General features: G+C 52.2%; 1 protein-coding gene and 1 pseudogene across 3 annotated transcripts; one reads left to right on the forward strand and one right to left on the reverse strand.

Moving 5' to 3' along the window:
• Positions 1 to 3,821: 3,821 nt before the first annotated feature.
• CDC25B (cell division cycle 25B) lies at positions 3,822 to 13,414 on the forward strand. Of its 3 annotated transcripts, XM_036244445.1 has the most exons (16): positions 3,822 to 4,024; positions 5,055 to 5,164; positions 5,749 to 5,800; positions 7,576 to 7,617; positions 7,823 to 7,859; positions 8,115 to 8,234; positions 8,340 to 8,462; positions 8,649 to 8,780; positions 9,212 to 9,292; positions 9,408 to 9,584; positions 9,735 to 9,830; positions 10,559 to 10,621; positions 10,756 to 10,854; positions 11,045 to 11,178; positions 11,795 to 11,906; positions 12,058 to 12,313. In XM_036244445.1, the coding sequence occupies exons 1-16, from the start codon at positions 3,822 to 3,824 to the stop codon at positions 12,196 to 12,198; spliced, it is 1,722 nt and encodes a 573-aa protein (XP_036100338.1). In that variant the 3' UTR covers positions 12,199 to 12,313. The 3 variants fall into 3 exon arrangements, with proteins under 3 accessions (XP_036100338.1, XP_036100337.1, XP_036100339.1); XM_036244444.1 differs by having other exon boundaries at positions 8,115 to 8,462; positions 12,058 to 13,414; XM_036244446.1 differs by lacking the exon at positions 8,115 to 8,234 and having other exon boundaries at positions 12,058 to 12,198.
• Positions 13,415 to 22,426: 9,012 nt separating this feature from the next.
• LOC118619482 lies at positions 22,427 to 22,577 on the reverse strand (annotated as a pseudogene).
• Positions 22,578 to 24,453: the final 1,876 nt, after the last annotated feature.

Genomic DNA, 24,453 nt, shown 5'->3' on the forward strand with positions numbered 1-24,453 from the left:
TAAATGCAAAAAATGTCCTTGGGTTCGGATAAAAAGAAAAATGTAATTCTTAATTATTTATTTGTTTATTTATTTATTTTTCTTTATTGATTTTAGAAAAAGAGGAAGGAAGAGAGAGATAGAAACATAATGAGAGAGAACATGGACTGGCCGCCTCCCGCATGTCCCCCGCACTGGGGATTCAGCCCACAACCTGGGCATGTGCCCTGATTGGGAGTTAAACTGGCAACCTCTTGGTGCATGGGTCAATGCTCAACCACTGAGCCACACCAGCTGGGCTAATTCTTAATTCTTAATACTTTGAATGTATTACAGTGTTTTTTAAAAAAGCCTCTTAGAGCCCTAGCCAGTGTTGTTCAGTGGTTAGAGCATCCACCCAAGCACCAAAGGGTCATGCATTCAATTCCCAGTCAAGGCCATGTACCTGGGTTGCAGTTTCCATCCCTGACATCAGGGTTGTGTATGTCTTCCTCACATTGATGTTTCTCTCTCTATCTCTCTTTCTCTCTCCCTTCCACTCTCTCTAAAAATCAATGAAAAAATATCCTCATGTGAGGATTAACAAAATAACAATAATAATAATAAAATATGGGCTTACATATGCTTGTAAATGTATAGACCTGCCCTATTCACTGTGGTAGCCACTAATCCCATATGTAGCTATCGAGCACTTGAAATGTGTCAAGTCTAAGTTGAGATGTCCTATGAATGTAAAATATACATTGGACTTTGAAGACTTGATACCAGAAAAAGTATGTAAAATATATTATTAATAATTTTTATGTTAATAACATGTTGAAATTATATTTTGAATAGATTTGGTTAAGAAAAATAAACTTTTATTTTTATTTAATTTTTAATGTGGCTAATAAAAATGTTAAATTACATATGTGGCTCGTATTTGTGCTTCGTATTATGTTTCTGTTGGCTTGGACTGTTATAGACTATGCAACAAATTTATAATAGTGGCTGCCTCTGAAGAGGGGTCCTGAAGATTTATGTGGGGTGGGAGATTGAATTTTCACTACTTTTTTGTACCATTGAATTTTTCTTTTTTAATTTTGTTTTTTATCTTCACCCAAGGACTTTTTTTTTTTTTTTTTGATATTTTATTCAGATAGAGTGGGAGAGAGAGAGAGAAAGAGAAATATTGATGTGAAAGGGATACATCGAGTGGTCACCACCCACACGACCCAACCAGGGCAAGGGACAAACTATAACCGAGGTACATGCCCTTAGTGGGAACTGAACCCTTCAGCCCAGAAGTATGGTTGGATGGAAGGAGTTGATCCTCTATCTATGATGTTTGCAATTTCTTTCTTTTTTTAATCCTCACCAGAGGACATGTTCACTGATTTTTTATTTATTTTATTTATTTAAATGTTCTTTATTGATTTTAGAGAGAGAGGAAGGGAGAGGGAGAGAAAGATGGAAACATCGAGGAGAAAGAACATCAACTGGCTGCCTCCTGCATGCCCCTCACCAAGGACTGGCCCACAACCTGGGCATATGCCCTGATGGGGAATCGAACCAGTGACCTCCTGGTGCTTGGGTCAACGCTCAACCACTTAACCACACCAGCCAAGCATTCTCTGATTTTTTAAAGAGAGAGAGAGAAACATCGATGTGAGAGAGAAACATTGATCTGTTGGTTGCCTCCATACACACCCTCACTGAGGATCAAATCCAAAACCTTGGTATGTGCCCTCACCTGGAACTTTGAATCCAACCGGCAACCCTTTGGTGTATAGGATGATGCTCCAACCAACTGAGCCACCTGGCCAGGGCTACAGTTTCTTTTAGTTTATTTTTAATGACTAGGTATATATTTTTTAAAATATATTTTTATTGATTTTAGAGAGGAAGGGGGAGAGAGAGAGAAACATCTTGATCAGCTGCCTCCTGCATGTCCCCTACTGGGGATTGACCCAAAACTCAGTCATGTGCCCCAACCAGGGATCGAACTGGTGACTTTCTAGTGCACAGGATAATGATGCTCAACCAACTGAGCCATGCTGGCCAGGGCTAGGTGTTTGTTTGTTTGTTTGTTTTTTAGTTGAATACATAATCTATGATCTAATTGGCAAAAGGAGAATTCGGGAAGGTACACAGAGTTGCTGTGTGATTTTAAGGGATTGGAGTATAATTGCCCTCTCACCACCTCCACCACCTCTGCATACCCTGTAGGACCATGTGTGTGGTCACCCCTGCTGGGCTGATTTTGAAAACGAAACCCTGTGGTCTTTTGGGTGGGAGGCCCCCAGGACAGTCACAGCCTTGACCCTTGACCCTTGACTCCTGCCTGCTAGCACATAGCATAGTTCCTGGCACAGCACAGGAGCTAGGCAAAATGTTGAGAGAAGGAAAAGTCACAATCCCTACCCATGTTATACTTCTGAATTAGGACTGGGGTCTTCCCATCCCATTCCTCTACACCTCTGTCCCCTGGCCAGCCCAAACCCCCACTACCCAGCCTTTCCTTTTGCCACCAAGGTCCTGTGGTTGGAACTACCCGGAAAGGGGTGAAAGGCTGCAGCTCCTGCCTTCCCAAGCTGTGCCCCTCCCAGCTGGAGACCACCTCTTCCCTTGGAAGACAGGGTGTAAAAACTGCTTAACCCTTCCTGCCTCCCAGGACAGCGGGCTTGCTGGAAGGTGATTAGATAATTAGAAAATGCTTAGATTAAACTAGTGACAAATTCAGCCTCCCAGATCATCAAAGAAACACCAATTAAACAGTATGATGCCCGTTGGCACCACATTAGCTAAACCATCAACGACTGGAGATACTTCCATAACTGGGTTTGAGGTCACCAACACCCTCCTGGCCCCTCAGTGCTAAAATCCTTGGCTAGGCCAACCATGAGAGCCTCCTCTGGCACAGCCTGAGAAAATTGAACCCCATGGTGTCACGTCTAACCTGGGCACCCCACCCCACCCCAGGAATGCCCATCAGTTACGTGTTGGCCCCTACTGAAGGTCTGCCTCCTACGCTGGGGGTGCCTGGTGGAAATTAGGCTTTGGGGACGCCTGTCGCGGGGGCAGGGAAGCTGCATGAGGAAAGGTGCCTGGAGAGAATGTCGGCTCCCCACTTGCCCCACCTTGTGACCTTGAACAAGTTAATGAACTTCTCCGAGCCTCAACGTCCCTGCCTGTAAAGGGGCGAACACAAACCGCATAGTGCAACTGCGTTTGGCAAACTCCTGGAACGGTGCCGCTCGCGGAGCCTACTGGTGTTTGTAAAGGATGTTAAACCGCAGGGGTCCCTTCTAAGGCCACCCTTGGGAGTTGTTGCTTCCACTGGGGCCCTCTCTGCCGGGGGCATGTAATTCCAAACCACATCCCGAGAAACGGAATCTGGGAAGCCAGGAATCTTGGGCCCTGGCTTCAGGGTGGGGGTGGAGCGTGGGAGAAACCCCAATTCCTTCGCTTCACCCAAAGCTGGAAGTTGGGCGGGGCGGGGCTCGTCTAGCCTCCGCGCCTTTCACCCCGCGGGCCCCGCCCTCGGCCCCGCCCTCCACTAACCCGAGCCCCCATTGGTGGCGTCCGGCGGCGCGGCCGCTGTTATTTTTCGAATATATAAGGAGGTAGAGGTGGCAGCAGCTGCTAGAGGCTTCCCGGACGGGTGGCCGGTCCCCACGTCCCTCCATCCTTCCCCACCCTCCCCGCTTCCCTTTCCTCCCTCACTTCGACCCCCTTGCTCTGCTTCCCTCCCCCCCACCTCCACCCCGGGCCCTCTTTTCCCCTGGTCCTGGCCATTTGTGCCCAGCGTTTGTGGGTCTCCCGGAGCCCGGCCTCCGGCCAGCCTCTGCGGGCCCAGCACGATGGAGCTGCCCCAGCCCGACCGCGCCGCGCCGAGCCTGGCTCTCAGTCCGGCCGGCGTGCGCGGTGGCGCCGAGCGTCCGAGCCACCTCCCGGACCTCCGGCTGGGCGCTCGTGGCCTCCTGGGATCCCCGGAGCGCGCGGTCACTTCCTCGCCGGTCGCCACCCTCACGCAGACCATGCACAACCTCGCTGGGCTCGGCAGGTAGGGCGCCCCAAGGAGGCCGGGTATGGGGTGAGAGGTTGGTTCTAGGGTGTTGGTCCAGAGCCTCCTGGGGAGCCCAGCACGAGGTCCGAACCTGAGAGGCGGAGTGAGGAGGCATCCCTGGCAGAGCCTACTCTGGGGACCCGGACAAGGCAGTGAGGCCAGGACTGTGCTGCTCACGGTCTCCAGATGACCTGCTCTTGGCAGGCACAAGACTCTGAAGACGCACTCACCCCCCCCCTCCTCCCTCAGTGTACCTCTACCATTCTGCCTCCCTAAATTCTGCCCAAGTCGCCACCATTTTGCCCCAAGCCAGGGGATCGGGAGCCTGGAGGGGGAACTTGAGGGTGGTAGGGCAGTTCAGTCCTCTTAAGTCCATTGCCCTTGCTCCCTCTCTACCCCTAGTTCTTTCCTGGGGGTTAAAGGGTTAAACGTTGGTCCTGCTCCCTGAGCTCACCTGCAGGGTCCAGGCTGGGTTGCCCTTCCCGAAACAAAAACCCAAATCTTGGCCCTTATGGGTAGGAGCCTAAAGACCCTCCTGGGCTCCTCTGGGCTGCTCTGCTGCCCCAGCATCCCCCAGGATGATCCCCAGCCCAGCTCCATCCGCTTGTCTTGGGCTCATTTCCCCCTGTAGAAAAAGAGAGAAATATCAATGTGAGAGAGACCCATAGACTGGCTGCCTCCCTCACGACCCCAACCAGGGCCAAACCAAAACCGAGGTACGTGCCCTTGACCAGAATCGAACCCGCGACTATTTGGTCTGAGGGCCAATGCTCCAACCACTGAGCCAAATCAGCCAGGGCAGGAAGATCTTTCTTAAACCAATTGACAAAGAGAAGACAGGGCCTCTGTAGAAGGAGCCTGCCTTGGCTGAGAAGAGAGATGGTTTTCCATGCCATCTCCTCTCTTGAGGCAGTGTGGAAGCTGAATGGGCCCTTCAGAAGTGGGTGGTTGTTGGGAACATGGGCCAGACAGCCCTTGAACCCCACATTTACCTTTCTGCTTCCCTGGGTCCCTGCTCCCTTCCCAGGGAGACCCCAAAGAGTCAGGTAGGCAGCCTGCTCACATGCCTATCCCTGTCCCCGCGGCGAGCGTCTGCATCCTCCCTGTCGTCTGAGTCCTCTGAATCTTCTGATGCAGGTGAGGCCCAAGGGTGCCAGGGGAGTTTGGGGGGCTGCCTGAGCCTCCCCCTTTCTCTGTCAATCAGACTAATGTCCTTCCAACAACTTGGGAGCCTGAGAAGCCTGCCCCTGCCTACCTCTGGTGGAGCTCACTACATCCAGCCCAGAATGGCAGAGCCAGTGGTTGGGCGGGGCCTTCTGCAGGAGATGAGATCTCACTTATTTAAAACCAAAACCCCTGAACCACAGCCCCACCTGGGAGGCATTAGAGCTTAAAGCTGGTTATTTTATAACACTCACTTGCTCTCAGCTATAGTATTTTTTTTTAAAGCTGTTATCTCTTCCAGAACAAATGATCTTAACCCAGTTCAAGAAAAATGCTTAGAGTTTTGGTTTACAAACCATGTAGAGGTGTAAATGGGGAGTGGCCCCTGGGCAATTGGGGGACAGTGTCAGCCCTTGGGGCCCATGGGTGGGTTTTGCTTCATTTTTTAATGTGTCAAGATCTAAAATAGAAACCCATTCCCCCCTTCTCTGAATAGGGTTGGGACATGGTGGGAGAAAGTGTAGAAAATGGCACTACTTTCCACTCTGTTCCCTCAGGTGTCTGCATGGATTCTCCCAGCCCCATGGACTCCCAGATGGCGGAGCAGACGTGAGTGGAGAAGAGGGATCCCCACTACCAAGGAGTTAGCACCTGCCTTTGGGAATCCCAGCTGTAGTATAAACTCACTGGGGAATCCTGGGAGAGTAGACAGACCCCTCTGGATCCCCACTACTTGACTTTCCTAAGTTCTGGGATTCTGCTCCCTGTCTCAGAGAAGGGTCTGCTCTCACAGGAACATCTGAGAGTGGGCTCAGGGGCAGGGTGGTGGGGACAGTGGCCTCTGGGAGCAGCAGATACCTGATGTCAGCCAGCCCTTATGGGAGAGTATAGGCCTGGCGTGTGTCCTGTTTTCCTTTCTGCTTATACGTGTTTTTTTTTTGTGTGTGTGTGTGTGTGTGAAATGTCACAACTTTAAAATATGGTCCAACAAATTCAAAACTTTTATCAGTCTAGGCCAAACAAAATAGTTGCTATAGGCTAGGTTTGCCCCTTGGCCATCCTATCAGCAACCTCTGGCTTTAGTGACACTTGACCCTCAGGTCCACCCCTGGGCCAGGCTCTTTGTGAGAGGGACTGGAGAGAGAACTGGGGGGCTCTGTTCAGGACAGATCCCACCCCCCTTGGTTGTGGGGCAGGAGCAGTACCTTCCAGAGCACAGCTGTTCCCATCCAGCTGTTCAGGTCTCGGCAGGGAGAGCAGCTGCCAGGCATTAGTGAGAACAGCTGAGCATCCCCAACCTGGGCTGGGGGACTGTGGCTTTGAGTTTAGGGCAGTGGCTGTTTTCCTCCCACTGCTTTTGATCAGACTGGGTTGGGCGGCAGGGTTTGTTCACAAACAGGAAACGGGGAGAGAATTGGGTGGAGGGACTGCAAATTAGGTTTTGGTGGCAACACAGAGCCGTCCCTGCTTTACCCCAGGGTACAGGTGCAGACTGGAAACCAAGCCAGTGAAATTGGTCATCTCTGATGCCAAGTTGGCTGGGCACAGCCACTCCAGCACACACACCTTGGGACCAACCCTCTGACATTTTAGTCCTCAGTGCCCCTCCCACCTCTGCACCTGCTTTGACCGTTACACAGTGTGTGTGTGTACACACATAGATGCACAAAGCCCTGCGTGGCAGGTGGTCTCTGGCAACATAGCTAGGGTGGTAAGGCCTATCTACAGAAGCTTGTGCTCCAGCCTCAAAAGGAACATCTGTTGGAATTCCTTCCTAAGGCAGGAGGAGGGGGTAGGACAAAGGCTGGGTTCTAAAAAATTCCATAGGAGGGAGAAGAGGATGTGACTCTACACATTTGTCACTAGGGGGTCTGGCATGGCAAACTGGCTCATCCAGGGGCACACTAAACCAGGCCCCTGTCCTGGGGGGAGGGGGCAGGACAGCCCCACACAACTGAAGGGAAGCCCAGCCTTGCTGGCATTCGGGCCCTGGAGACACTCACATTGTTGGCCAAGGATGAATGCCTTTCCTGGTGGCCATATGGCCCCGCTGAGGTGATTTGCATACAGGTGGAAGGCCTGTGGGCAGGCTGGCATGACCGTTGTCTGGGTAACACTCAGCCACCTTTCGACCTAGCCCAGCTGTCTCCATTGCTGCCCTTCTCTGGGCCGTCTTCCATTCAGGGCAGCCTCTACAACCCAGGCTGCCTCTCGTCTTCCCTCTCCTCAATACCCGGGTCCCCAGGTATTGACATTCTTTCCACTTCCTCTTTCCACTGTCCTTAGCCCTAGTCCCCGGGTCTTGTGGACTGGGGACCTGATGCTGGTGGCGGGTGAGGGACTGTGGCGGGAGGTGGGCTGCACAGGACTCTTCTCTCTCCTAGGTTTGAACAGACTATTCAGGCAGCTAGCCAGCTTATTCGAAAGTAAGTGCTTGGCTTTCCTCTTGTAGGCTCTGGTGGTCTACCCACCAAAAGCTACCTCTGCCCCCACCCCCGGTTCTCTGCCCACCCATCCCAGGCGCTTCCGTGGGGAGGGGGTGCACAGGGCTCTGGTGGAGGGGCATCCTGCGTGCTCTCCTTTATGGTCCCAAACTCTCCAGCCCTGATGTGTCCCTGTTTCATTCTGCAGCAAGCAGATCACCATCCGACGTTTCCAGTCCTTGCCGGTGAGTGCCCTTTGCGGCCTGACAGGAGGCTCAGGCCCACTAGCTGAGACTGGGGAAGGGCAGGAGGGTTCCAAAGCCCAATTCCTAGAGGGTACATTTGGGATCAGATGTCCTTGGTCTGGCTGTGGGTGATGGGGTTTGGGGGGAGGTGGATGGACAAACGAGGGGATTCAAGGGAGGGATGGAAGAAGGTAGGGCCTGGGCTGGTGCAAGAGAAATGTAACTCCAGTGCCTGCTGCCCCCCTGGCTCCCCAGGTGAGGCTTCTGGGCCACAGCCCTGTGCTACGGAACATCACCAATGCCCAAGCGCCTGGCAGATGGAAGAGCGAGACTCGTGGCCAAACTGCCCACAGCTCTGGGGAGGATAAAGAGAATGTACGCTCCTGGCAGGCCAGAGTGGGAACACTCCAGGGAGAGAAGGGGGCATGCTGGGGTGGTTCCCTGGCATTTGATGACCCCCCACCCCCTTCTTGCCCACAGGATGGATTTGTCTTCAAGATGCCATGGAAGCCCACACATCCCAGCCACACCCATGCTTTGGCTGAGTGGACCAGCCGCAGAGAAGCCTTTGCCCAGAGGCCAAGCTCGGCCCCCGACCTGATGGTACATCAGGAGAGCTGACCCTTGCAGGGCAGGCGTGCGCACAGGGCAGATGCCCCCGAAGGCAGCCTGGGGATGGGAGAGTGATTCGGAGCCTGAGGCAGGGGAACCTTTTCTCAGAAGGGTAGGGGTGGGGCTGCCTTGGGTCCCCACCCTGAGTAGCCTGTGTTTGTTCATCACCCACACAAGTGTCTTACCCCTGAGCGGAAGATGGAAGTAGAGGAGCTGAGTCCCCTGGCCCAACGCTTCCCCCTGACCCCCACCAAGGGGGCACCTGACGAAGATGATGGGTTTGTGGACATCCTGGAGAGTGACTTAAAGGTACGCAGCCTTGCTCCATCAGGCCCCCTACATCTCCTTCTGAGGTCTCCCAAAGAGGAGAGCTCTGAGCTCCTGCAGCAAGACTATGATCTCATTTCAATGTCAGAAGAAGAATTGGAGGTAACTGAGTCACAGCCTGACCTTTGGCCAATCAGAGAGCAGCTGGCTGGTGCTGCAGTGAGGGGAGGATGGGCAGAGTGGGGGGAAGGCGCTCCTGCATGCCTCCTCCTGGTTCTGCGCAAGCCCCGGCAGTGAGGGGTCCCTGCCACCCTGCCACCTCCTGGTTCTGGGGGCGCTGCCCTGTGTGGAGGTGCTGGCAGGGCCAGAGAAGGCTGCTGGGAGAACAGAGAAGGCAGTGCTGGAGGACTGGGGCCTCAGGGGTTTGACCTGTGCCTGTTGGTGTGACCCTATCCTTGTTGATTTGGCCTCAGGATGATGATTCAGTTCCCCCAGGCATGGAGAACCTCATTAGTGCCCCACTGGTCAAGACTTCGGAAAAGGAAGAGGAGCAGGTGAGCTTCTGGGGTGGCCCACTTAGACCTTGGAGGGGTGGAGCCCTATCCTCCAGGTAGGATTGGGGGAGGGCAGGAGCTGAGACTCTGACCCCTGACCTACGGCCCTTACCAGGACCTCATCATGTACAGCAAGTGCCAGCGGCTCTTCCGCTCTCCGTCCATGCCCTGTGGTGTGATCCGACCCATCCTGAAGAGGCTGGAGCGGCCCCAGGACAGGGACCTGCCTGTGCAGAACAAGCGGAGGAGGAGTGTGACCCCTCTGGAGGAGCAGCAGGAGACTGAGGAACCTGTGAGAGCCCTCCTCCTGGGGTGGGGCTGCCACCTTCCCAACCTACTCTGCAAGCCCTTCTCAGCCGGGATGCAGGCAAGGGGGGTACCAGCCAGGCTGGGCACAGAGGGGAAGCCTCCCCCCTGACCCTGGCTGCCATCTATCTCACAGAAAGCTCGTGTCCTCCGCTCCAAGTCCTTGTGTCACAACGAGATTGAGAGCATCCTGGACAGTGACCACCGTGAACTGATTGGGGATTACTCTAAGGTACCAGCTGGCAAGACCCTCAGGCTCCACGCCTTACCGACTGCAGCCCCCTAGCCCAGCAGCTGCTGCAGTGCTGCCCTCTCCCCTGGAGGCCCCTTTTCTTTTCTTTTTGTTTTAGAGAGAGGAAGGGAGAGGGAGAGAGAGATAGAAACATCGATGAGAGAGAACATCAATTGGCTGCCTCCTGCATGTCCCCCGCTAGGGATCCGGCCCACAACCTGGGCATGCGCCCTGACTGGGAATCGAACCAGCGACCTCTTGGTGCGTGGGTCGACGCTCAACCACTGAGCCACACCGGCCAGATAGGGCCCCTTTTCTTTGTCCTCTGCATCCTATGGTCCTTGACCCTCGCCTAGACTCTACTCTCTGGCTCTCCTTGGTCTCCTGATCTATCTCACATATGGCATCAGTGGTGTCTCCACCTTGGAAAACATTTCCAAATACATGTCTAGTTTGATCCTGCTCGGGTCTCATTCCCGGGCTTGGCAGAGCTGAGGGCAGGAGGCAGGAGTCCATCCCTCTGCTCCCCTTCAGTTCCCCTTGAAAGCTTCTTCCCAGGGTATCAGACCCCAAAGGCACCTCTCGGTTGCTATGGGAATCAGAGCTGAATTTGAAGGTCAAATCAGGTGTGGCCTTGGCTTGGGAAAAAAGCTCCATCCTTCCCATGCTCATCTTACCCATTTCATGTTCTTCTTTCTCAATCCCTTTCTCTCCTCTCTTCCCTTCAGGCCTTCCTCCTACAGACTGTGGATGGGAAGCACCAAGACCTCAAGTACATCTCACCAGAAACAGTACGTGCAGATGCGCTGTTCACCCGTTGACCTTCCCCGAGAACAGGCTGCAAGCACTGGGTAGGGTAGGGGTAGGGGCCGGCCCCTGCCTCCCGGCCTGACCTGCTGGGACCCACCTCCGTGGCCTCTTACAGATGGTGGCCCTGATGATGGGCAAGTTCAGCAACATTGTGGAGAGGTTTGTAATTTTGGACTGCAGATACCCCTATGAGTATGAAGGCGGACACATCAAGGTGAGATGGTGATGAGAGAGGTGCTGAAGACCCCCCACTTCCATCCTTCCTTTGTAGGGGTGCCCTCTTGTGGGGAAGGGTCCTGCCCAGCCAGAGGTGGGGTCACCCATTTGAAAGACAGGAACTGCATAGGGGAGGGGTCTGCCACCCAGGCCCAGAGCTGTGGCCTGACCTCCAGCCACTCTGGCAGACTGCTGTGAACCTGCCCCTGGAACAGGACGCCGAGATGTTCCTGCTGCAGAGCCCCATCACACCCTGCAGTCTGGACAAGAGAGTCATCCTCATTTTCCACTGTGAATTCTCATCTGAGCGTGGACCCCGGATGTGAGTCCCAGCTCCACCCAAGCTTGTGGGTGCTGGAACCTTCCTATGGCCCGAGGCCTGATCCTGGCCCCTCGTTGGCCTGGGCCTCTGTCTCCTCTGACTGCCTGGAGCAGACCTCACTCTGCTTCCTTGTGCAGGGCACCCTGCTCCTATCTCCCTCTCACTGTCTTTTCCATCAGGCCTCACCCTCCATCCATCGCCACCACTCCCATAAAATCTGATTCCAAGCCTCTAGCGGTGTCCTTAAAATCCAAGGGCCCTGTCCCAGTCCTCAGTGACATGGACCCTTCTGGTGTTCACATGGCCTTTCCTTGCCCCACTTCTTGCCCTCACTAAGTCTTGTCCAGACCTCCTGAATGTATCTCTTGAATTTTGTCAACTTCTTTTTATTCTGCTTCGCCCTTCCTAGTCCAGGCTAGACGTCACTAACAAAGATTCTGCAACTGCCTTCCAGAAACAGAGAGGCCCCTTTGAGTAGCTAGACTGATCTAAAATTGCCTGCACTCAAGCCTTCTGTGGTTCTCCAAGGCCCTCAAGGCAGGGGCGCAGGGAACAGGTTCTCTGAGGGCCACCCTGCTGCATGGCCGGCTCTGACCACCATACCCATTGGTGCCAGGTGCCGTTTCATCAGGGAACGAGATCGGACCATCAATGTCTACCCCAGCCTCTACTATCCGGAGATGTACATCCTCAAAGGCGGCTACAAGGACTTCTTCCCACAGCACCCGGTACGGCAGGGGCGTGGCCATGGCCTGCATGGGAGGGTGGACTGCAGGGAAAGGGCTTGGCCAGGCATCACCCTGAGAGAAGAAGGGAGGGCTGCCCTCCCCAAACTTACTCCTTCCCCCATACTGATTGACCTCCCCTGTCCTTCCCTAGACCTTCTGTGAACCCCAGGATTATCGGCCCATGAACCACGAGGCCTTCAAGGACAAGCTGAGGACCTTCCGCCTCAAGACCCGCAGCTGGGCTGGGGAGCGGAGCCGGAGGGAGCTCTGCAGCCGCCTGCAGGACCAGTGAAAGGCCCGCCACGGACTCACCTGCCTTCAGTGCCTGACTGGCCTGAGCACCGGCCACCCGGGGGCCTGTAGGACTGAGGGTCTGCTGGAGGCCCCAGGGCCTGTCCAGGGAAAGACTGAGGGTGTGCTGTCCATTTGCCCCCAGCCCTGATCCCCTGGTCTCACTCCAGCCGTATTCCATATCCTGGTGCCATCCCGCTACCAACACCCCAGCCCCTAGAAGAACCCCGCCTGTCGACTTAGTGGAATTGGATTAAGTCCAACTCAAAGGAAGTATTTTGTGTTCAGCAGGAGCCTTTTCACTTTTCTCTTTCTTGTTTGGATTAACCATTTGTCTTCCTGTGTCCAGAAAAGCCCCCTTTTTTCTAGGGGCTTTGTTTGTATGTATGAGGCTGGGGGAAGCCACAGCGCCCGCCACGGTGGGCAGAGCTGCGCTCCTCCCTTCCTGGGAGTGGCACGGTGCCCGGCCCTCACAGCACTCCCGCGTGTGTCTGCGTTTTCGCTTTCTCGTTGCTTCTTTCCTGTCCCTCCTTCTGTGCACCTGCAGCACAGACATAAGCTCTTATTCTTCCTGTTTCAGTGTTACCTGCGTGCTTGATTTTGTCTGATTTTTTTGCCCATCTCAGGACATTCACAGGTGGTCAGGCAGTCACCCTCACCCTAAGAGAAGGCAGGGCTGCCCCACCCAAAGTTACCCATTAGGCTCCCCCTGTCCATTTGGGGTTAGAGACTCAAACCTTAATTCCCCAACTGGCCTGTTTTCTGTTGCCTCGGAAAGGGATGTGATTCGAGGGGTGCCCTGGGTGAGGGTAAGGCCTGTGTCCTGAACCTCAATGGAAGCCCAACCCCTACTGCTGTGAACCCTGGGGCCTGACTTCTGAGAACGTACTGCTGTCTTGTGGATGGACAGAGGGATGAACGAACGGGTGGATGGATGAATGGTAAATGGATGGATGGCCGTAGACTTGCACATACAAACCACTGAGTGGAAGCGTTTCAGTGAGTGGGACAGCCTTCGGCAGGAGTCTATGTGGATAAAATCTTTACACTTTAAGGTTTGGAAATATCTAAGAGGAAATGTCATTGAAGCAGCTAAACCAAGGACAGAACCACCTCTGACTTAACCTCAGGATGTGGGAAGGGCTGTGCTTGAAGGCCCTGATGAGTCATCTGCTAGGGCCTTGTTTCAATAAAGCACTGAACAAGATGAGCAACCACCACTGTGTCCTCTTGACAAGACTACAGCAGACCCTGATGGTGGCATAGGGCAGGGGTGGTTCAGAAGATTGGGATGAAAGAGTCCTGGGAGGTAGCTTCATGCTCTCTTCCCAAGTCTCGCCATGACTTGGGATTTGGCCTCCCTCTTCCCCTCATCTGGCTGTTCAAGCACCTCTGGGCTCAACCTTCCTAAACTTTGAACCTTGAAGGCAAGAGTGACTCCGTCACTCCTCTAGAATTGCCAGTGGCTCCCCATTGCCGGCAGAATAACCTGGGCCTTCCCCAGCCTCATTCCTCACCTCCAACTGACTCAAATGTTCCATACCTTGCTCATCACAGTTCCTTGCCTTTGCGTCTACTGTGCCATCCTCAGAGCTGTTTTCTCTTGTCTGTTATTCCTCCTGTAATGATCACTTCCTCCCAGAAGCCTTCCTGCCCTCTCAGGGAAATGGCTTTCCTCTCAGTGTCCCCGGCACCCAGCAGAGATTCCACCACCTAGGAGATGCCGAGTTCAAGATCAGACAATGGGAAAGGGTCGATCTGGGAGAACTGGTCCCAGGCCCAAAGCTGGTGCTTCTCGTCTCAGAACACCACTGCTCTGTTAAATACCCCTCCTGCCCCCCTCCAGTGTGAGCTGTTTGTGATTGCAGGGACTGCTTTACAAATGTACAAATAAGATGCTGCCTGATACAGAGTACACACACATCCGGGGTCACACCACTTTCTGTGGAAATTCATCTACCTTCTGCAGTAGGTGGTGGGATAATTACTCACTCCATTTTGCAGATGGAAAAGTGGAGGCTATTTTTAGCAACAAGAAGGGACTCCAGATTCCCAGGCTGAGTCTAAAGAACACTTGCCCTGTCTTCAGCTTGACCCTCACGTTTGTTATGCCTAAAGGATTGGTTTTCACTCCTGACCCAGAGCCCCCTGCAAGGATGCAGCGGATGGGGGAGTGTCTGGGGCTGGGCCTCTGCTCAGGGAGGTTGGGGCCTTGAAGACTCCAGAATCCCCCCTCTGTCCACCACGCAGGCAGTTGACACAAATGTCAACATTTACTGGGGTGAGGGGGCTTGCCCCATAAAAGGAGAAATAGCTCTGAAGACCCCTGGGAAAGAGAGTGAGCCCTGGGTATCAAGGTGCTGAGACTTGCAGCCCCACTCTGAGTGCTCAGGTGGTGTCCTATCTGGTTTTACCGAGGAGGAAGGGCAACTGGATGCTCAGAGAGGGCACTCACTTGCCCCAGGTCACGCAGCAGATAGAAGGAGAGCAGGCATTCTAGCTGCCCAGATCTCTCCTACTCCTCACTTCCTGCCCTGGTGACCAGAGCAGCCAAGGGGTGGGGCTGGGCTGCCTGGCTTCTGCTCTGAATGTACTCCTCCCACTCCACCAGTCTGGATCAGACCACATGGGGAGGAGGGAGCAACGGGCACCGAGTGTTTAACAATGCCCAGGCCCTGTGCCAGGTGCTGACATGCACAGCCATGCCTGCCCCCCTTATAATCCACCATCAGAGTCATAGTCACTTAGTCTGCTCCAGACACTTGTACATATTATCTCCTAAACTCAGAATGGTTTTCAGCTCATTTTGCAGGGAAAACAAGAGGAGGGCAGGGAGGAGATTTGGGGCAAGCCAGAGAGAAAACTTCCCCAAGAGAAGGCCCTGGTGCTGGCACCTACCCTGAGAAAGGCGCAGGCCTGAGCCTGGGGGAGGGGGTGCCAGGAGTCACCTTCTCAACTCAAGCCAGGATCCCCTCTGACTCTGGGAAGTTCAGGGGATGAAGCAGAGGTGGCTCAATCCCCCAACCCTCCAGCAAGAGAAGCTATAACTTTCTTCCTGGGTGTTCATAAAGGGAAGAGGATCAGACAAGGAAGTGGTTTAAATCCTGGGCTGCTGGCCAGTTTTAAAGGTTGTTTTGCTTGGGCTAGGGTGGGGCAGAAATTCCAGTCTGCAAGGAGCCATGTGCGGCCAGCTCACGTGGGTAAAGAGCTGCTTGCAGTTGGGCGAAAGTTGGGAGCTGGACTGTGCCAGGCCTGGCCAAGTCAGTGGGCATGCATGGGGTCCAGGCATTGTCCGAATTGCTTTCCAGGCAACTTGCAATGAAAATTTTTTATTTATTATTTTTTGTTAATCCTCACTCAAGGATATTTTTCCACGGATTTTTAGGTAGAGTGGGAGGGAGGGAGGGAGGGAGAGAGAGACACACATTATTGGTTGTCTCCTGCATGACCCCCAATCAGGTCCAGGAACTGAAACCAAAACCCAGGTACGTGCCCTTGATGGGGAATCGAACCCAAGACCCTTCACTCTGAGGCCAGTGCTTTGACCATGAGCCAAATCAGACAGGGCACAATGAAAAAAATTTTAAATAATGTTTTAAGCATGCTTTCCCTCTGGGGAGTGCCCGTGCCATCCTCCTCCTCCTCTCCTTCCCCACTTCTTACCCCGCAGGTACCATCTCCCAAACTCTAAGGGACCCCAGGACACATGCAACCAGGGGATTAGTGGGCAGAGGCAGCTCGTCCTGGGCTAACCCCTGAACCTGTCTCCAAGGCCCCTTTTCTCTGACTTCCCAGAGAGCTAAGGCAGCCCAGCCCAGGCTGTCCTATGGCTTCCTCCTTCCTAGGCACTTCCTTGTCCCCAGCTTTAATAAATGTACTCTCATAGTAACATATAATAATAATAATAAAATAAAAATAATGTTTTGAGTTTTTAAAAATATATTTATATTGATTTTTTAGAGAGAGAGAGAAATATCAATGTGAGAGACATTGATCAGCTGCCTCCTGCACACTCCCTGCTGGGGATCCAGCCTACAACCTGAGCATGTGCCCTGACTGGGACCTCAGTCTATAGAACAATGCTCAATCCACTGAGCCACACCAGCCAGGCTGTTTTTTTTATTATTATTTTTTAATTGATTTTAGAGAGAGGAAGGGAGAGGGAGAGAGAAACATCCAGGCTGCCTCCTGCACACCTTCGACTGGGGATTGAGCCCAAACCCGGGCATGTACCCTGATCAGGAATGGAACCCACCACCTTCTGGTGCTTGGGACGAATCTCAATGAGCTGAACCATACCAGCCAAGGCAAAATAACTTTTTTTTTTTTTTATCCTCACCCGAGTACCTTTTTGCATGTATCTTCAGATAGAGTGGGAGGGAGAGAAGGAGGAAGAGAGAAAGAGAAACACCGACCTGAGAGAGACACATCAAGTGATTGCCACCCACACGACCCCAACTGGGGCTGGGGACAAACTGCAACCAAGGTACATGCCTTTAGCGGGAACCGAACCCGGGACTCTCCGGTCCGCGGGCCGACGCTCTAACCACTGAGCCAAACTGGCCAGGGCTTGTTTTGTTTTTTAAGTTGAATAATCAACATTTCCTCAGCAGCACACATCTTAAACGTGGAGCAGAGAACTGAAGGACCACCGCGCAGCTCCAGGTACAGGAATGTCTCCAATTCCAGGAGGTTTGCTCGTGGTCCCTCCCAGTTGCCTGAACTCCAAGGTCACCATTATTCTGGTCGCTATCAGAGCAGATTAGTTTCACCTGTCCTAGAACTTCGTTTACATGAAATCATACAGTTCTTACTTTTTTGTGTTTGGCTTCTTTCACTCAGCATAATAATTTTGAGATCCATCCATATTTCCTTTAGCAATAGTTTATTCTTGTTCATTACTGTGTAGCATTTCATTATATGAATATACTCCTAAATTGAATTATTTATTCTGATTTTTAAATTAAAAAAATATTAAGGTGTAGCCCTAGCCAGGTAGCTCAGTTGGTTAGAGCACCTACCATTATGCCAAGGTTGTGGGTTTGATCCCGGTCAGGGCACATATAAGAATCACCAATGAATGCATTAATAAGTGGGACAACAAATTAATCTTTCTCTCTCTCTTTCTCTTTCTCTCAAATCAATCAATAAAAAATTTAAATTAGGGCCCTGGCCAGTTTGGCTCAGCGGTAGAGCATTGGCCCGCGGACCAATGAGTCTTGGGTTCGATTCTGGCTAAGGGCATGTACCTCGCTTGCGGTTCGTCCCTGGCCCTTGTTGGGGTTGTGCGGGAGGCAACCAGTCGATGTGTCCCTCTCACATCAATGTTTCTCTCTCTCTTCCTCCCCCTCTATCTAAAGATAAATTTTTAAAAATATTCGTGGGTGAGGATTAAAATAATAATAATAATTTAGCCCTGGCCGGTTTGGCTCAGTGGTTAGAGTGCCAGTCCTCGGACCAAAGAGTCCTGGGTTCGGTTCTGGTCAAGGGCACGTACCTTGGTTGTTGTTCGTCTCTGGCCCTGGTTGGAGGCATGTGCGTGGCAACCAATCAATGTGTCTCTCTCACATCGATGTTTCCCTCTCTCTCTCACGCTCTCTCTCTCTCCCTCCCTCCCTCCCTCCCACTCTGTCTGAAGATAAATGTAAAAATATCCTCGGGTGAAGATTTAAAAACATTTTTTTTAATTAGGGTATAATTGATATGCAGTAAAATTCACCCCTTTGAGTGTGTAGTTTTTTATGAGTTCTGACAAATGCACACCGTTGTGTAATCTCTACCACAATTGAGATATAGAACATTTTCATTCTTCCCTCTGTGGATTATTTGCGACTATTTCAATTATACTGAGAATATGCCCAGGAGTGGAATTGCTGGGTTATAGTGTGTGGGTTCAGTTTTAGTATTTTCCACACACAGTTTTCCAGGGTTGCTGTACCAACTTATTTCCCACCAGCAGTGTCTGAGAGGTCTGTTGTTCCATATTCTCAGCAAAATTGTTACATTTTAACCTCTCTTTCTTAACTAGAAAATGTATTTGTTGTAGCAAAGAGCTCTGTGGTCAAGCTGGGTCTACACACCATGACACAGCAGTGGCAGGGATGGTAGCCTCACAGACCCAGCCTGTTTTCTGATTCTCTATACTGAAATGTTAGCCTAAGTCTTGATTTTTTTCTCATCAGATTCTTTAAAAAGTTAAAGTGACTCTGCAATTAATTGGCTGCATGTCACTGGCTTGCATCCATCCACTGACGACAGCTCACAACCATCTAGAAAACTTGTGATTTCTAAAAAATCTTTCTCCCTGGAACTGAACGCACAGGCACCATACTTTCCAGAGGCAATAAACTGTTGGTGCAGAAGGGTGTTTAGACATGGCCACGTGGGATCTGGAAACAATCAGGAGAGGGAAGTTGAGTAATGATGGAGAAGTGGCTGTTTTGCAGCTATGAAAGTCAGGCCTGAGAGAATGTTGGATGATGTAAAGTTCTTCGCAGTCTATTGTTTAAAGGAGGCAGTTGGTTATGGGACAGAAGGTAAAAAGCAATCCCACCCAACTCCCACAGCAGTTTCTGTGGGTGTCAGGCAGTGCTGTGGGGGTTGCCTCTGCCCCACCCAGCCCACACTGCACACACACCCCTGGGAGGGAGTGACAACGGCAGCTTCCAGGCTCTGAGTCAGTGGGGCCTGGGGCAGCGGGAGGGGAAGGGGCCTCACGTGGCTGGGCCTGAGCCACCTCGTGGGGCCTCCTGGCTCTCCGCCCTGCAGGAAGTGAGGCCCTTTGAAAGGGCCAATCACACTTGGACTAGTCTTCCTGGGGCCCAGCCAAGGCTACTTCCATGGGCCCTGGGGCTGTAGGAGGGGGCTTTCTGGGTTGGGACTGGGAGCACTGGGAAGGAGGTCAGCCAATCTGGGTGGGAAGAAGTTCCCAGGCTTGAGTTGTAGGGGGTGAGTAGCACTAGGCTGATGGCCTCCCAGACCTGGGGGCAGGAGCTGAAGCAGCTCCTGGCCCCTGGGGTGACCAGGAGGGGACAGGGGAAGCAGGGGAAACCCAAGGAGAGGGGAAGGAGAAGGCTGAAATCAATCTCTTTGACCTGCACACCTCCCTCAGCACATGCATAACATTGGAAAAGTTACTTAATCTCTCTGTGCTTCAATTTCCTCATCTGTGAAATGGAGATAATAAAGCCCCTCCTTCAAATGGATGAGATCAAATGAGTTGGTGTACGGGAAACACTCAGAACAGAGCCTGCCTACAGCAAGTTCCATTTAAGAGTGCTATGGCTGTCCTGGCTGATTTGGCTCAGTGGTTAGAGCGTCGGCCTGCGGACCAAAGAGTCTCGGGTTCGATTCCGGTCAAGGGCACATACCCGTACCTCCTCCGTTTCAGTTCGTCTTGGCCCTGGGCCCTGGTCGGGGTCCTGCGGGAGGAAACCAATCGATGTCTCCCTCTTCCTCCCCCACTCACTCTATCTTAAGATAAATGGAAAAGTATCCTTGAGTGAGGATTTAAAAAAAAAAAGTCTGCTATGGTTGTTATTCCTTCGGGCACGTATGGGTGTCAGACAGGCCAAAGGGTTAGCCTAAAAATATTTAATTAAAAAATTTTTATCCTCACTCGAGGACATTTTTGCATTCATCTTCAGACAGAGCGGGAGGGAGAGAGGGAGGAAGAGAGAGAGAGAGAAACATCGATGTGAGAGAGATACATCAAGTGGCTGCCACCCACACGACCCTAACCAGGGCCGGGGACAAACCGCAACTGAGGTACATGCCCTTAGCAGGAACTGAACCTGGGACTCTCTGGTCCGCGGGCGGATACTCTAACCGCTGAGCCAAACTGGCAGGGCTAATTTTTTTATTTTTAATTATTTTTATTTTTGGGGGGGGGGCTAATTTTTAAAAAATAGTTTTTTCTTTATTGACTTTAGAGAGAGGAAGGAAGAAGGAGAGAGAGATAGAAACATCGATTGGCCGCCTCCTGCATGCCCCCCGCTGGGGATTTGGCCCCCAACCTGGGCATGTGCCCTGACTGGGAATCAAACCGGCGACCTCTTGGTGAATGGGTTGATGCTCAACCACTGAGCCACACTGGCTGGGCAAAACATTTAATTTTTAAAATGGGGACAGCCTGGGTGTTTCCTCACCTTTCTGCATGTGGAAAAGCCCCTCCGTGATGGGTTACAGTAGAAAAACTCAGCCTCTGTATATAGGAAGCAGGTGGACTACTGCACTAGTTCGAGTAACAGGAGGCTGTGACTGGGGGTGTGGGTGGCAACAGAGGAGGAAGACGTCTGGGTGGCCCATGGGAGGCTGCCCACATGGGACAATGTCATCTCTGAGCTGATTCAGGGAGTGGGAGGGGAATGAAGGAGAAGGCTTGCCTGACTTTGGTCCCCTTTATTCTAGGGCAACCATATCCACTCAGTGTCAGCTGGTCTGTGTTCTCAAAAAAGCAGGTCCCGTCTCCCTCTTAGTTTACTACGCTCGTCTTCATGAAAAGGCTAGATATCTTTATCAGGGAGTCAATCAAAAAAATCCATTGCCAGCCTTGGACATTGTGGCTCACTTGGCTAGAGTGTCGTCCTGTGCACCAAAGAGTCACAGGTTTGATTCCCAGTAAGGGTACATGCCTGGGTTTCGGGTTTGATCCCCCATCAGGGCAAGTACAAGAGGCAATCAACTGATGATTCTCTCCCACACAGATGTTTCTCTCTCTTTCTCGCTCTCCCTCTCCCTTCCTCTCTCTAGAATCAATGAAAAGCATATCCTCATGTGAGGATTAAAAAAAAATTCCATTGCCTGAGGCTTGCAAATTCTAATTGCTCTCCCCATATCCAGAAGTGGGTGGTGGCTTGATTGGTGTGGCCTGACATTTCAGGGTCTATAATCCCTGATAAGGGTTTCTAGCTGTCAAAAATCAATAGGGGTGCCCTCAGGGAGTGAACTCCCTGTCTCTGGAGGTATATAAACAGGACCTGGGGTTGGTCCTGATGTATGGGAGAAGCAGCAGAACTACCCAAGCTGGGCTGCCCATCAGTGATTCAGGTCCCTGCTGTGCTTGGGTAGGTGGGGAATGGAACCTGCTTTCCAAATTGAGTAATCCTAGTGGTGGGCACCAAGGGGCAAGCACCAGGATGCCTGCCTTTGTGGGGCAGGCCTCACCCTGACCTGGGTAGAGAGCAGAGGAAGGTAGGCATGTGAGGAAAGGGCCACTGTGTGGGTCTGTAGGCGACCCACCCAACTCAGAAGACCACTGAGAAGAGCAGGGCTGGGGGAAGCTATGGTCACCTCTGCCCACAGCCAGAGGGAGGGGAGGGAAAATGACAGGAAGGTGTAGCCTCCCTATCCCGAGTCCCATCTAGGCAGGTGGGCCAGGCCTCAAATCAGCCATCTATCTGCTTCCTTCAAGCTCCTTTCATTTTTTTGTTGTGCTTCATTAATTTTACTTTTCTTCCTTCTCCTCTCTCTCTCTCTCTCTCTCTCTCTCTCTCTCTCTCTCTCACACACACACACACACACACACACCCATCTATCCATATCCCACATATAAATTGTGGGCCTGGCCCCACCGCAGTCTCTAGAGCAGCGGTTCTCAACCTGTGGGTCACGACCCCTTTGAGGGCCGAATGACCCTTTTCACAGGGGTCGCCTAAGACAGTTATGAAGTAGCAAAATTACAGTTATGAAGTAACAATGAAAATAATTGTATGGTTGGGGGTCACACCAACATGAGGAACTGTATCAAAGGGACTGTATTAGGAAGGTTGAGAACCACTGCTCTAGAGTAACTATAAAAGCCTTGTACAATGAACATGCACACCCATTGCCCCCAACACACTCAGACTGTTCCATTTTTGTCTTCAGGGTGGGTCTTATAACCCCAGGAAGAACTGGGAAGTTCAGCCTGTCCATCCCCCTGCCTCTGAGCTGCCACCAGGCCAGAAGGCTCCACCTGCTTCCCAGCTCTGCTTTCCTGTTCTGCCTCTGGATCACCAACATTTATTGATTTACTAAGTGCCTACTACGTGCCAAGCTCCATCCCGCCCACTTCACAGGCTGCCTCACTTAGGAAGGAGTTAGGCTGCATGTAACAGAAATCCCACACAGCAGTTTAACAAAATTAAAGCATGTGTTCCTCACCCAGCAAGCAGGCTCTGTGGCATCTGCCACCCAGGCTCTTTCCTGCCTCACTGTCTTCAGAACATGGCTTTTATTGTTTTGTTTGTTTATGTGCCTCAGGCATGAAACAGCTCTGGCCACCAACACAGGCTTCAAGCTGGGATGAACTAAGGACTGCGCTGCACGTTTGCTCCGCCCCTGACTGCAATAAGAGCAAACACCACCAATCAGGTGTCTCCTTGCCCATTGCCACAAGTAGCTTTTTTAAAAAAAAATGTATGTTTTTATTGATTTTTTAAGAGGAAGGGAGTGAGAGAGAAACATTGATGTAAGAGAAACATCAATTGGCTGCCTCCTGCACGCCCCCTACTGGGGACTGAGCCCGAAACCCGGAAACCCATGTATGTGCCCTGACCTGGAACGAAACTGTGACCTCTCTCAGTCCATGGGACAACGATCAATACACTGAGCCACACTGGCCGGGCAGCTTTTTTTTTTTTTTAATGCCCCTGTGGCTATTTTTGTTTGTTTGTTTAGTTGATTTTTTGAAAAAATTTTTTTCTTTGATTTCTAGAGAGAGAGTTAAGTAGAGGAAGAGAGAGATAGAAACATCGATGAGAGAGAACATTGATTGGCCGCCTCCTGCATGCCCCCTACTGGGGACTGGGCCCACAACTTGACCTCTTGGTGCATGGATCAACACTCAACCACTGAGCCTCACCGGCCGGGATAATTGATTTTTTTTTAAGAGAGAGGAAGGGCCTGGTCGGTGTGGCTCAGTGGTTGAGCATTGACCCATGCACCAAGAGGTCGCTGGTTTAATTCCCGCTCAGGGCACATGCCCAGGTTGTGGGCTCGATCCCCAGTGGGCATGCAGGAGGCGGCCAATAGATGTTCTCTCTCATCGATATTTCTCTCTCTCCCTCTTTCTAAAATCAATGAAGGAAAAACGTTTGAAAAATAAAAAGAGAGGAAGATAGAGAAACATCGCTACATTGATCAGTTTCCTCCTGAATGGGCCCCGACCAGGGATCAAACCCTCAACCTGGGTATGTTCCCTAACCGGGAATTGAACCCGCCACCATTTGGTGTATAGGACAACACTCCAATTGAGCCACACCGGCCAGGGGGTATGTGGCTTTTCATCTCATAAGCTGGCTGAGTGCTGTAAAAAGTTAGGAAGGGCACCTGAGTCCACCCCACTTATCTAGACACCACCTCATCTGGGTCCCCCACTGCCTTTAGCATAGTGGTTCAGGTCAGTTTCTCCATGCTGTTTCCTCCTCCATGCACCTCACACAGGCCAGAGCCCCTGTGGCCTGGGACTTGGACTGGACTCACTGCCTGAGGAATGGACAGAGGCTGGAATATTGTGTCCCAGATGCCAGGTGGCCCCCAGTAACCAGAGCCTTCTGCCAGCTCTCTGCTGTAATCAGCTGGCAGACATGAGTCCTGGCTGAGAGCGATAGGAACTGGGGACCAGGAACTAAGCCAACCTCACCCCGGGTCTTTTTTTTTTTTCATCCTTACCCGAGGACATTCTTCCATTTTTCGTACAGATAGAGTGGGAGGGAGAGAGAGGAAGAGAGAGAGAGGGAAACATCGATGTGAAAGGGACACATCGAGTGGCTGCCACCCGCACAACCAACCAGGGCCGGGGACAAACTGCAACCGAGGTACATGCCCTTAGCGGGAACCGAACCCAGGTCTCTCCGGACTGCAGGCGGACACTCCAACCACTGAGCCAAACCGGCCAGGGCTCACCCCAGGTCTTATGGCTGAGGCCCCACACTCTCTGGGCCTTCCCCTCCATCTACAAATATATTTGTATGTTGTACTTGTGGTCAAAATGCCCACAGGCTTTGGCCACCTCCTGCAGGCTCCCTTCAGTGGCCCCCGCCTAGGGCCTATGGCCAGAAGTGCCCCGAGTACATGCCCTTGGAGGCCCTGGTGCCAGGGTCCCTGCCCTGTCCTTCATTTTTTCAGTCATCCTGGAGTGTGTTTGGGTTGGCTCCAGGCCTGTTTTGAGTGTGGCCCTGGGGAGTGAAGTTGGGTGCCAAAGCCAGGCTGGATCCCATGAGAGACATCACTACCACAGGCAGACCCTAGGTGCAAAAGGGACACCTGAAGGCTA

The sequence above is a fragment of the Molossus molossus genome, unplaced genomic scaffold (assembly GCF_014108415.1).
Source record: "Molossus molossus isolate mMolMol1 unplaced genomic scaffold, mMolMol1.p scaffold_m16_p_6, whole genome shotgun sequence".
NCBI classification, from domain to species: domain Eukaryota; kingdom Metazoa; phylum Chordata; class Mammalia; order Chiroptera; family Molossidae; genus Molossus; species Molossus molossus.